Below are 14,266 nucleotides of genomic sequence, written 5' to 3'. Positions count from 1 at the left end.
TCCTAACATTTTTGTTTGGTTTTCTAACCACCAGTAGCTCAAATTATTCCTTCTGGTGTTCAGGGCTTTACAAGAACGGCCATACCGGGTCAGACCAAAGGTCCATCTAGCCCATTATCTGTCTACCGACAGTGGCCAATGCCAGGTGCCCCAGAGGGAGGGAACCTAACAGGCAATGATCAAGTGATCTCTCTCCTGCCATCCATCTCCATCCTCTGACGAACAGAGGCTAGGGACACCATTCTTACCCATCCTAGCTAATAGCCATTTATGGACTTAGCCACCATGAATTTATCCAGTTCCCTTTTTGCATTAGTCTGCACTGAATTTCATCTGTCACTGTGCTTCTCCATCATCTAGCTCTGTGAGGGCAGTGGAAAATTTCTCACAATTTTTTTCTAATCTTGACTTCCCAAAGTAATTGTGTTAGCTGCCAAATTTTACCATCTCACTGTTTATCCCCTTTTCCACAACCAGGGGCGGCTCTAGAAAATAGGCTGCCCCAGGCAGCGCGGTGTGCTGCGCCGCCCTTCCTCGGTCCCGCGGCGGGTCCCCTCTTCCCGCGGCTCCGGTTGAGCTCCCGCGGCACCTGCCGCAGGCATGACTGCGGGAGCTCCACCGGAGCCGCGGGAACAGCGGACCTCCCACGGGCACGGCTGCGGACGGTTCGCGGGTCCAGCGGCTCCGCTTGAGCTGCCGCAGTCATGCCTGCGGGAGGTCCAGCCGAGCCGCGGGACGAGAGCCCCCTCCGCAGTCATGCCTGCGGCAGGTCCGGTCGTCCGCGGCTCCGGTGGACCTCCCGCAGACATGACTGCGGCAGGTCCACCGGCCCAGCCTGCCGCCCCCTAGATTTGGCCGCCCTAGGCAACAGCTTGGTTTGCTGGTGCCTAGAGCCGCCCCTGTCCACAACACTGATAAAGATATGAAACAACACTGGTCCTAGTATGGAAAGTTGAAGTTCTCCCATGTTGGAAGTTAGCAATTTATTTCTTTATTTGTTTTCTGTTTCTTGCACTTTTTCTTCATGCTCCTATCTCCCAACTAATTAATTATAAAAAGACAATGAGCATCATCCATGTGTACAACAGGGTTCAAATACTGAATTATGCAGTCTCTCCCTTACATTATTTTTAATATTATGCATTCTTTAGGGACTTTCATATTATTAATTTTTAACCCCAGCATATGGTCATTCTTCACAGTATATCTGTGAGACTTGAACTCACAGATTTAAAACCCCTGCAGAATGAAGACATAAGCTTTTAGTATTCATAATACTTTATTTCATCTAGTTTAGTGGTCTTTTAAAGTTTTCTATCTTCTCTCTGATTTTCTTGTAATGTTAGTAAACACCTTGTTTAAGCTTTCGTACTATGAAATAATAGAACTCTCTATCTTATTTGGATACTTTCAGTGCAAATGAACCCAGTAAAATTTGTGATGTTTTAAAAGGTGCAATTTTTGACAGTATTGCACATATAAAATTGGAATAAGTGCTCTGTATATTCAAATCTTAAATGTGGGCTTTTTCTCCACATTATAATAAAACTAGAATTCCTTATGAAAGTATTTTCATGAACTTTAAACAATCCTGGCAAATTTAGTCTTGTATTCCTTAAATAAGACCTACTTTACCTTTTATTTAAACTTAAATAAATGTGTCTATCAAATATAAAATAGTAAAAGCATGTATAAGAATTCTATTTTAGTAACAGTAATATTTTTTTCACTTTTTTGTTTACTAAAGCCTAGAAAAAGTAATGTTGCATCTTCAAAACAACATCTGTCAAACCAATTTTTATCAGATTTTATCCTCAAAGCAACCATCACAGGTTATAAAATACTAGAAATGTAGGTTGTACTTAGCATAAAACACCAGTAGAATTTAAAGCACTTGAAAGTGTGTTACAAATGTAGCAATGATAGCCTGCTCTTTTTGGGGGGTCTGCTGACATGCTCACTTCCCCCAACCCCTATTTTTAGCAGGTGTTTTTGAGCAACAGTAGTGTAGGTTGGACTACTGCAAACACAGTAAATGTCTCAATGCAGTGGTTCTAAAACTGTAGGCTTTGGGGCTTGTCTAATGGTTCACAGAATTAAACATTCTGAGAACCAAGCAATAGGGGTCGGGATGGGAGGTGCACCGGTAAGAAGATCTCATAAAGTGGTCCTGTGAATTAGAGTGAGAGAACTACTGATTCAGTGTACCATGGCCTTTTGTTATCGTTTTAAATCTGCATTGGCACATGTCATAGTTATTCAGATCTTCAAAGACAAAAGCTGAGGATATTGATTTTCAAAGATCTTTGGGGGACAAAGAGGTCTAGCAGAAATGGGCAGGAGAGCCAGTGGATTTAATGTAGCATACAAACATATACTGTAACCCAACAGTTTATAGCTATGACTAGGGCCTGGTCTACAGTACGCGTTTAAACCGGATTTAGGAGCGTTAAACCGATTTAACGCCACACCCGTCCACACTAAGAGGCCCTTTATATCGATATAAAGGGCTCTTTAAACCGGTTTCTGTACTCCTCCCTAATGAGAGGAGTAGCGCTAATATCGGTATTACCATATCGGTTTAGGGTTATTGTGGCCGCAAATCGACGGTATTGGCCTCCGGGCGGTATCCCACAGTGCACCACTGACCGCTCTGGACAGCAATCTGAACTCGGATGCAGTGGCCAGGTAGACAGGAAAAGCCCCGCGAACTTTTGAATATCATTTCCTGTTTGCCCAGCGTGGAGCTCCGATCAGCTCGGGTGGCGATGCAGTCCAAAATCAAAATCCAAAAAGAGCTCCAGCATGGACCGTACGGATGTGGTCGCTGTATGGGCAGGCAAATCTGTTCTATCAGAGCTCCGTTACAGAAGACGAAATTCCAAAGCATTTTTAAAAAATCTCCAGACAGACGCCATAGCAGGGACTCAGCGCACTGCTGCGTGACAAGCGTAACGGAAAGCCAAAGAATCAAATGGACGCTCATGGAGGGAGGGGGGACTGAAGACTCAAGCTATCCCACAGTTCCTGCCGTCTCCAAAATGCATTTGCATTCTTGGCTGAGCTCCCAATGCCTGTAGGGTCAAACACATTGTCCGGGGTGGTTCAGGGCATAGCTCGTCAATGTACAGCCCCCACCCACCCCCAGAAGTAAAAGGGAAAAAAAATTGTCTCTTGACTCTTCTAAATGTCACCCTATGTCTACTGAATGCTGCTGGTACACGCGATGCTGCGGCACTCAATTGCAGTATCCTCTTTCCCCCTCACTGGTGGTAGATGGTGCAATATGACTGGTAACCGTCCTCATCATCAGCCTTGTGGCAGATGGTGCTGCACAATAGGACTGGTATCCGTCCTCATCATCAGCCCGTGAGTGCTTCTGGCTGGCCTCAGGTGAGGTCGGCCGGGGGCGCCTGGGTAAAAAACTCCTGGTCATTCCCAGTAGATGGTACAGAACGGCTGGTAACCATCTTCATCGTAGCAATAGGGGGCTGAGCTTCATCAGCCCCCGCCCTTCATGTGTAAAGAAAAGATTCTGTACTGCCTGGACTATCATAGCAGCGGGATGCTGGGCTCCTCTCCCCCACACTGCTTAATGTCCTGTCTGGACTATCATAGCAGCTGGAGTCTGCCTTCCCCTCATTTTATCTCACTAACAAGTCACTGTTTCTTATTCCTGCATTCTTTATTACTTCATCACACAAATGGGGGGACACTGCAACAGTAGCCCAGGAAGGCTGGGGGAGGAGGGAATCAACAGGTGGGGTTGTTGCAGGGGCACCCCCTGTGAATGGCATGCAGCTCATCATTTCTGCGGGATCTGACATGGAGGGGCTGTGCTCTCTGGTTCTCTGATACACTGGTTCTCTAGTACACTTGCCCCATATTCTAGGCAGGACTGATTCTATTTTTAGATACCATAAAGGAGGGATTGACTCAGGAAGTCATTCCCATTTTTGTCTTTTGCGCCCCCGGCCGATCTCAGCCAGGGGCACCCATGATAGCAGCAGAGGATACAGCACAAAAGGACTGGTAACCGTCATTTCATAGCCAATTTACAAGGGTATGGTAGACGGTACAGAACAGCTGATAACCATCTCTGCTATCATGCAAAAGCAAATGAATGCTGCTGTGTAGCGCTGCTGAATCGCCTCTGTCAGCGGCATCTAATACACATACGGTGACAGTGACAAGAGGCAAAACAGGCTCCATGGTTGCCATGCTATGGCGTCTGCCAGGGCAATCCAGGGAAAAAGGGCGCGAAATGATTGTCTGCCGTTGCTTTCCCGGAGGAAGGAATGAGAGGAATGAAGGAATTTACCCAGAACCACCAGCAACAATGATTTTTGCCCCATCAGGCACTGGGATCTCAACCCAGAATTCCAAGGAGCAGGGGAGACTGCGGGAACTATGGGATACCTACGGAATAGCTACCCACAGTGCAACACTCCAGAAATCGATGCTAGCCTCAGACCGTGGACGCACACCACCGAATTAATGTGCTTAGTGTGGCCGCGTGCACTCGATTTTATACAATCTGTTTTACTAAACCGGTTTATGTAAAATCGGAATAATCCCGTAGTGTAGACGTACCCTAGGTTTCCTTTTTTTCTGCTAAAGAAGAAATAGGATATGACTATGCACTTACTGACAGGTTGCTGTCCCTTTCACTGTGGGGTTGGACTGGCATCAGGTTGGCCCCACAGCCAGGGAAACAAAGTGGTATAAAGCCACCTTTGTCTCTTTGACATAGCATGGGTGGATTAGACTAGAGCATTTGGGCCACTTTAGACAAGAAGAGAGAAGTCAAGAGGCTGCTGTCAGAGGAAAACGACTCTGGTACGTAAGTTAAAATCAGTTCAGTATGGATCTTTACTGGGGGAGGGGGGGAATTAAAACAATTGCATGTTACCATTTGGATTGTTTTTCTTTTGCTGCAGTGGTTCTATGGGATTTGTTAATGTAGCTGTCTATACTACAGTTAGCATTAAGGATTTCTGTGATTTAACTGAAGTTTATGGTAGGCAATTACACCCTAGTACTGGGCAGTGCAACTAAGACCAGCAACAGCCCCAGGATATATGTGCAAAGCTAATGGGAGAAGCCAGAGCTGGAATTTAAGAAGGGGGAATTAAATCAGAGGAATATCAGGAAACAAGTATTCCTAATTTTTGTCTCAACTGTCTCATTAGTTAGTTCTGCTATACCATCTGAAATGCTGTCCTCAAACGGCTCTTGAACTAAATTGATTAGGAAGGTGATTTTAAAGACTTACAGAATCTTCGGTGTAATTTCTTTGGCAAGAGCAAGAAGACAGAGTACAACCAAATAAAAAAAAAAAAAGCACAAACCTAGCATGAGCTCTCCGTTTGTTACCTTCATTGGGAGTTCAAGGGGCTGGGTACCTGGTAGGAGCAAGTTCTTTGAATAATATGACACAGAAAACCAGAGTTCCCAAAAGGCTTTGTAGAGCTTGCAATTGGAAGAGGTGTTTTAAAATAATTGTGATGTCAAAAATTCCCTTTTTTAAAACTCAAGTATTGCTCCTAGCCACACCCGCTCCCCTTTTTATTAAAGCAGCAGGAAGCATGGTGCACATAATGATGTGTGGTGGCAGGTTGACAAAGCATAGCAGGTCCAGTACACACAAGCTTTTTGCAGGAAATACAAACCTGCTTTTGCATTTCATGCATCATCAGAGCACAGTGAATACTGAAAGGTCATGGTGAGAATATAAGAAAAAAATCCATCAGATTCAGATTTGCCATTATGTAGCCTCTTTAAAAATGTCATGGCAGAAAATAATTGTGTTCCTAGCAAGTGTGATTTAAAACTAGGTTTTCGTGTATTATTAAAGAATCATTTGCCATTCATTTTTCTTTGTTTACTAATCATTTCCTTTAATATGTCTTTGTGTTTAATGAATGTTTCTCCATATAGTTTGTAAATGGAATCTTTGACTGCTCAGAAATCCAGTGTATCTGTGTTGCGTGTAACCTCCATCCACCAACATAGCTAGTGTGAAATTAAGATGTTGGGTTCCAGATACCGCCTATTAAATAGTATTAAAAGAGAATTAATTATAATATTCTTCTGCCATTACAGGTGCTTTCAAATGGATTTGTCTTACTAGCTGACCTCTCTCTATTGTTTTCCTGTCAAACTATTCGTTTCCTTTCTTCCTTGCTATTTTTAGTTTTCTAGAAGAGATGATTTGTGCTGTTACAAAAAGAAGAGCAGGGTTTTTCAGATAATATAGTGATATAATACTGTTTTAACTGATGGTTAAGAATTAATTAAATCACTACTTATGATTAAAAACTTATTCTGTTTGCTGGCTATATATGTCCTCTGAGCATCTTATAAGAGAATTTTTTTAAAAAAACTATAAGATTCATTAGTGTTTGCAAAGAGTTGTGCAGTTGTAAAGTGCTGTGTAATATTCTTATGATGAATCATCTGGCTGATTGCTTAGTTCATCTTTCAAGTTATTTTTTCTTTATGGGTTATGTGTATTGCAGAGATTTTTGGTGCTGATGTGGAACTGAAATTAACAATGATCTAAGGCCCCAATCCTGTGATGAATTCCACACAAACATACTGCTGCATTTGCCCAGAACTCCACAGAAATCAGTAGCACGCTGTGCAAGTGGAGGAATAAGCTTATGACTCCCACAGGTGGTACCAGTTTAGTTGAACCAGTGCTAGTACCTGTGGGAGTGTGTTTTGTACAGTTCTCTCGTGTAGATAAAGATTGGAGTCAAACTCTGCTTTGGTCCAACTTTATAAAGGTGAATGAGAGTTTGCATGTGGGAAAAACAAGAGCCAAATTTGCTTCTTAGAGTGTAAGATTTTGTTTATAACAGACATGCTTCTATATCCTTGTATTTGGAGTGGTAATGTTATAAACATTTCTGATAAAAGTACTGGGTATTGCTTTTTCTGAGGCTCAGAAAACTTATTCTTCTTGACTAACAAGCATAAACTTGCAACCTGTTTTTATTCTGCATCACAGCAGCAAGTTTAGTCTAACTACTAGTTTCATCATCTTTTGCAGCACAAATATACAAAGCCTAAAAATACTGCTGGCAGCTTTGACGTGTAAATTGAGGATTTGCAAATCACTACAAACAAAAGACCCCTAACTTTAAATAAGCAGCACAGTCTTGTTGGACTAGTCTACTACTGCCCATCAATTAACTTGAAGATACAGGAGCCAAAGAAAAGTTCCATCAGTGTTCTTGGCTCTAATGGGCTAATTAGTGTAGCAAAACAAAGTTGAAGGAAGAATTTGTCTTTTCTATTTCAAGCATGCATTAATTGCCAAGAATACCCAGAGTCATCTTATATTAGGTTGACAAAGTCTTAGTGCTGCTGTACCTGTGTTCTTTTTTCCCCGAGGGGAAGTAAAGTTGAACAAATCAATTAAATAACTATAATCTTTCTTATTTTCCAGCCCACCTAAACCAACGGTGTTCATCTCCGGTGTCATTGCAAGAGTGAGTTTACATGTTAATTTCTTTTCAGTCCTTTGATTAAGAGGCCTTTTCACTTCATCACTGATTAGAGAAAGATTCTTAATTGTGATCTTTTCCCCTCCCTCTCATATTTGACTTGATTGGGGTTTATATTTATACTTTATTTAAGCCTCCTTGAGTATTTTTATTTGATTAGGTTATGGATGAATACATATATTGAAATTGTTTCTACTGTTTTAGTTTGTGAGTTTAAAAATGTGAAGCTGTTGGACTTTGTTGGACTTGATGCAACTGCATCACTTTTTTCAAAACTTGTTACATACAGGCCATCTCCAGTAGCTTGATCCATGTGGTTAGACACCTGCTGAAGTCAAACGGCACCACTAAGCATAAGGGTCCATCCACACAGATCCAGCCGCACGATCTAACTCTGTGCATGTGATATGATAGAAGCACTTGCATCCTCATTGCAGCTCAGACATAAACGTCTCGTTAAAATTATATTGTGGGGAGATGCATAGATGTAATCAAGTAATGAGAAACCTGAAAAAACGAGCTTAACAGTGCAATTGCCTACATTAACATTATTAGCTCCATCACTGTGCACATACATAGGACTACATGTGCAACCCTTACTTACAAATGTGAGCACCTTTCATGGAAATAGTCCATTAAAGTCAATGGGATTACTTGTGGGCATACTGATGTAAGCGTTTCACAGTCTAGTTTCTTCTGGATGAACTTTTTTCTAACAACTGTCAGTGCTCAAAAATGATAAATATGTGTTTTAGTTGCTTCCTATAATTATAATAGAGCTAAGGCATGAATATCAACATGACGTGATTAACATTAATTTGCCATGAATTTAATAATAATTCATGCCCAAGATCACTGTAATTGTCAATGTATGGAATGTAACATAATCTCCCTATGTACTCAGAATGAATTACCCAAGCTTGTATCAACCATATTACCACCAATTGGTGAGGTGAAACTAAACTAAGCGTGGTTAAATTAGTGTAAATAAATTTGTTACAGTTATGCTTTGTTTGACCCAGACCCTTTGCCCTTACTAGACTGCAGTGCTCAGTTGGTAAGTTTCATTTATTTTGTGGGGCTGGAGCCAGAGGACCATTTAATCAGTGGTCAAGCTGCTGTGAATAGTCTTGTCAGAATCAGTTAGGAAGAATTTGCACTCTTGTATGTGCCTGGCCACCACAATGTCCTCTGCAAGACTTAAGTCCTGCAATGGAACTGCAGTGGGTGCCAGTGGAGAGGCCAAGCACACGCTCCCTGGGAACTGTGAAAGGTTTCCATGCCAACCCAGACTGATGGTGGTAATTGGGATAGGCCAGTGGTTCCCAGACTGGGGTTCGCAAAATGTTACGGGGGTTCTTGGGAAAAAATTCCCTAATGGCAGACAGAGCTGTCCCTAGGGACTCTGGGCAGCATGGGGCCAGCAGCCCGGACAAGAGCTAAACAGATCAAAGCAAGTCTATCTATCACACTGAGGAGACTTAAACTTCAAGACTCCTTACAAGAAATGGAAAGGGAGGTGGATATTTTTTGCTGTTTTTAAAATTATATCGTATTGTTTTTAAAATTATTATGAAGAACAAGTTTAAGCTTTGTTGTAACGTGTGTTGTTTGCCTGGACTGCTCAAGACCTGAATGCTTGTGTAGGAGGAACTTTCTGAGTTGGCTTCTTAAATACCTTCATGCTGTTTCACATCTGAAACTCTTTGATGAAACATAGGAGCCTTGTTTTGTAAGAGGCTTATTCAAAGTGATACAAGCTACGAAAGTGAGATCTTGGAAGAGTGTTGCTGTTTTCATAATTTAATAAAAATAGTGCAATGATAAATAATAATTAATAATAAATAGTGTATAATAAGCATGCCATAAAAACAAATGTTATATTTCCAAGATCACTGCTTTTATAATTTATACGCAGGTAAATGAGAAAATCTCTGGAAATATTCATTTTTAGGAGGGGGTTTGCGAGGCTTGACATTTTAATGAAAAGGGTTCACAGGTTGTTAAAGTTTGGGAACCACTGAGATAAGCCATAGATCCATACTGGGGAAGTGTTATAGCCACAAGATCTGAAGTGCCAAGAAGGGGCTGCTGCCATTTGCTCAAGCCCTTGAGCTAGAGTAGCAGAGAAGTGCTGGCCTCAGAATGAGACTGGGTGTGAATTTCACCAATATAATTGTGCTGGCCTTCCCCTGCATAAAGCTCAGCATTACTGGGCCTTTGAGGATTTCATCCTGAGATGTTTTGGGGGGTTGTTTGTTTGTTTGTTTACAGCCAAAAACATTTGCATTACAATTTAGAAGCTTTAGTCTCACTTTGTCATCTCTAAAATTGTGGCATTTTGCCTTGGTGACATACAAACATCCTTCATGTTGCTGAGCATAACAAAAAAAGGGGACCTGGACTTTGTAAATCTACACGGTCCAGGCCTAGTGAAAATCGAAGGGAAGCCCTTTCCTTAGTTACCTTGCGACTTTTCCTTCCTCTAGCTTGTATCTTGCTCTTTAGGAAACACTGGTCTCCTTGGTAGGTTACTATGGTGACCTGCAGCATGCTTGTAGCCAGTGATTGGTACTCTCTAGCTCAGGCAGGCAGTACTGCACCTCTAGGCTCTACTGTGGCGGCCTTGATCCTCAAACTTTGTCAGTTCTCCACCACCAAAAAAAGCCCAGTGTTTGAACTGGGAGCCACTTTGGCAACTTCATCCTTCAGCCGGACACAGGGTGGTTTTCTTCATGGCAGAGAAACATTTCTGGAGGACAGTGATAGACCCACTTTGGCAACTGCTTGCCTTCTAAAACACTCACCAGTCACATTTACTGTGTTAACAAGACCTGCATTCAGGCCGCCATCTCAAGTATATGTGAGAGGGAAGTAGGAGAGGGTACCAAAAAAAAAAAAAAAAATCAATGACAGCAGAAGAGAAAAAAGGGGAAAATATGAGTTCAGAGAAGAAAATATCTTCAAAAAAGAGAAAAATGTAGTGCAGAGTGGGATTAAATGAAGCAATTTAATGGTGAAAATTACAGTTAGCCTAATGTTTGCAATGTTGTAGCTGTGTTGATCCCAGGATATTAGAGACACAAGGTGGGTGAGATAGTATCTTTCATTGGACCAACTTCTGTTGGTGAAAAAGACAAGATTTCGAACTACAAAGAGCTCTTCAGGTCTGGGAATGGTACTCAGAGTGTCACAACTAAATGCAAGTTGGAACAGATTGTTTAGCATAAGTAGTTAACACATGTTCTAAGAGACCATTCAAGGTGAAGTGGCCTGAGAGCATCTCCCTAGTCTTTGGCCAAAAAAGGGGGGAACGGGTTAGTGAGTTACAGATTGTTGTAATGAGCCATAAATCCAGGGTCTTTATTAAGACCATGAGTTTTAGTGTCTAGCAGAGTTATGAATTTAAATTCCCAGACTCATCTTGTGCTGGTGTTGTGCAGGTTTCCTTTGAGGATGAGATCTGAGAGGTCAGATATCGTGTGATTGTTTTGTGAAAAGTGTTCACCCACAGGTGAGACAGTGTTTTTTGTCTTCTATCATTTTTCTGTGAGAGTTCATGCGAGAGCGCAGCGATTGCCTGGTTTCACCCACATAGAATCATCTGACTGGACACCCCACAGTAGACAAAAACAACACCCTTGATCATTACATTGATAGCTTCAGGGGGAAAAATTGACTGAAATCCTTAAACATCACATCCACCACAGTCTCTCCACTGCTGAGAGGACAGCAACACTGTCCCTGCAATCCAGCCATCAGGTAGTGATCAAACCAGCAGACAAAAGGTGCACCATTCTAGTCTTCAACTGTGATGACTACATCAGCGAGACCAACTGTGAACTCTCTGACACCACCTACTAGAAAGAACTCAGAGAGAGAGAGAGAGAGACACACACACACACACACCACAGTTTACCAAGGAATTTAAGGATATCATCAATTCTTCCCCAGATAACTCCAAGAAAAACTCTACAACCTCATCCCCCATAAACTGCCCCCAGAGACCTTCTACATGCTTCCCAAGATACATAAACAGGGGAACCCAGGCAGACCCATCATATCTGGGCATGGCACTTCTATTGAAGGAATATCAGGACTCATAGAAACCATCCTCAAACCACCCACCACACAAAGGGACAGCTTCCTCCACGACACAACCGACTTCCTCCACAAACTCTGCAACATTACAACCTTCCTCAGAACACTATCCTTGACACCTATACACCAACATCCCTCACAATGATGGCATCACTGCCTGCCTTAAATATCTACAAGACAAAGGACAGCACTCAGATATCCAGACAAAACACATCACCAAACTCATCCATTTCATTGTCACCCATAACAATTTTACATGCAACAACAAATACTTTGTCCAAGTCATGGGAATAGCAGTGGGTACTAGAATGGCTCCCCAATAATCCAACCTGTTCATAGGCCCCCATGAGGAAGAATTTCTGGACAAATGCACCACAAAACCAATGATATACCTGAGATACATTGATGATATTTTCATCCTCTGGACAGACGACCTAACCTCATAGATTTCCACCACAACTTCAACAACCACCACCTCTCCATTAAACGCTCTCTGGAACACTCCCACACCAGCCTCAACTTCCACGACACGATGATCAGCTTCAACAATGGAACCCTTCAGACAAGTATATACAAGAAACCCACAGATCACCACACCCACCTTCAGAGATCCACCCCAAACACACCAAGCAATCTGTTATATACAGCCAGGTCCTCGGATACAACAGAATATGCTCAGAGGAGAAAGTACAAGATGCACACCTTAACACACTAAAAACTGCCTTTGTCAAACAGGGACACTCCACCAGAGAAGTAGATTGCATCATGGAACAGGCCATCCAAATTTGCTGAGAGAACCCACTTCAGTACGGGGAGGGGGGAGGGGAACTCTCCAACCTCACGCCGCTAGTTGTCACCTGCCACCCAACACTGTAACCCATGCAAGGCATCGTTAAACAATTACAGCCCATACTCAATGGGGACCTGAAAGAAATCTTTCCCAAACCCCCTCTTCTGGCCTTCAAACAACCCCCTGATCTCAGTAAGCTCATCAGAAGCAAGCGCCCCACAGACCAGGACACACCAATTCAAAGGAGCACTGGACCCTGTCAGATCAACAGATGCAAAACCTGCCTACCTATTTCCACTGCTATGATGACCAGTACCTCCCACAACACACCTTTAAGATCCATGGGTCCTACATATGCCTATTGCACCTTGTGGTGTACCTCATCCAGTGCACTAAATATCCCAACAACAACTGTGTGGGTGAAACCAGACAATTACTATGCTCTGAAATGAAGTCACATAGAAAAGTGATAAAAGACAAACACCATATCGCTCATGGGCCAACACTTTCACTAAACGTCATTTCATATCTGACCTCTCAGTCTTTGTCCTAAGGGAAATCTGCACAACACTTTCAAAAGACAAACAAATTCATAACTTTGCTAGACACTAAATATCACAGTCTAACTAAAAACACTGGATTCATAGCTTATTACAACAATATGTAACTCACTAACTTCCCCATTTTTGTCCTATGACTGAAGAGGTGTTAATAGGCACTTCACCTGTAATGGTCTCATAGACTAGACTAGGTGGGTAATGTAATATATTGTATTGGACCAATTTCTGTTGGTGAAAGAGACTAGCTTTCAAGCCACACAGAGCTCTCCTTCTTAGAATGTGTTTACTTATGTTAAACAATCTGTTTCACTGTGTATTTAGTTGTGACACTGAGTACCTTTCTCAGACCTGAAGAGAAGCTCTCTGTAGCTCGAAGTTTGTCTTTCAGCAATAAAAATGGTCCAATAAAATATATCACCTCTCCCACCTTATCTCTCTAATGAACAGTATGACCCTGAAAGAGCAAAGGCAAACTTGACAAGATAGAGAGGGAACATTAGGGTAAAATGGACGGAAAATAAAGCAGACATAAGATTTCTGTTTTGTGTAAAATCACTTTGTACAACACTGACAATCTGCCAGTGAGCAGAAGTTAAAGTGTTTCTGGCCTAAACATAAGAAAATTAGATTCTTCCCCAGTGTTTAGACAGGGATATAGTGATGCTCCCTCTCTAGTCCCTGCCCCTTTGGATGCTAATTATTGTCCTCCATTGCTTTTTGAAGGGTTGACAGGGATGACTTCACAAACAGAAATAAGCAGCTGCCTGATTCCTTGCTGATTGTACAGCAAATACATACTACTGCAATTGGCTGGGTTTTGCAGAGTTGGTGTTAGGTGATGATGGCACAGATGGGACCAATGCTTCTTTAAAAGGGACATTTTAAACTTGAAATCTAAGCCATGTTTATACTATTGAGTTAAAGGCAGTTTGAGTATGCAGCTCCCCTGGCGGAATTCTGTTTACTTGTATGGTTTAACAAACTACTTTCTCCTGTTTTTAAATGTTTTCCCCTCCCTTGCTGCTGTGTCAAAAAAATTGTCACAAATAAGGAAACTGAGCATAGTAATCAGAGAAACTGAGGCCATGTCTAAACATAACAGCTGTGCCACTGCAGCGCGTCTGGCGAAGACGCTCTGTGCCGACGTGAAAGAGCTCTCCCATCGGCATAAAACTACCTCAATGAGTGGCAGTAGCTATGTCAGCGGAAGAAGCTCTCCCCCCAACAGCGCTGTGCACATGAGCACTTATGTCAGTGTAACTTATGTCACTCAAGGGGCGGTTTATTCACACCCCTGAGCG

At 42.3% G+C, this 14,266-nt stretch overlaps 1 protein-coding gene across 6 annotated transcripts in view; it reads left to right on the top strand.

Annotated features, from left to right (window-relative positions):
* The window catches only part of LOC120399069 (death associated protein), an 86,399-nt gene that overhangs the window by 69,744 nt on the left and 2,389 nt on the right, over positions 1-14,266 (top strand). For all 6 annotated transcript variants that reach the window (XM_039526955.1, XM_039526956.1, XM_039526952.1 and 3 more), the window contains exon 3: positions 7,457-7,499. In XM_039526955.1, the coding sequence (XP_039382889.1) occupies positions 7,457-7,499 (43 nt within the window). The remainder of the gene's footprint in view (positions 1-7,456; positions 7,500-14,266) is intronic.

Source organism: Mauremys reevesii, linkage group 2 (assembly GCF_016161935.1).
Source record: "Mauremys reevesii isolate NIE-2019 linkage group 2, ASM1616193v1, whole genome shotgun sequence".
NCBI classification, from domain to species: Eukaryota; Metazoa; Chordata; order Testudines; family Geoemydidae; genus Mauremys; species Mauremys reevesii.
The sequence above is the reverse complement of the archived record's forward strand: the minus strand, read 5'-3'. Positions and strand labels throughout refer to the sequence as shown.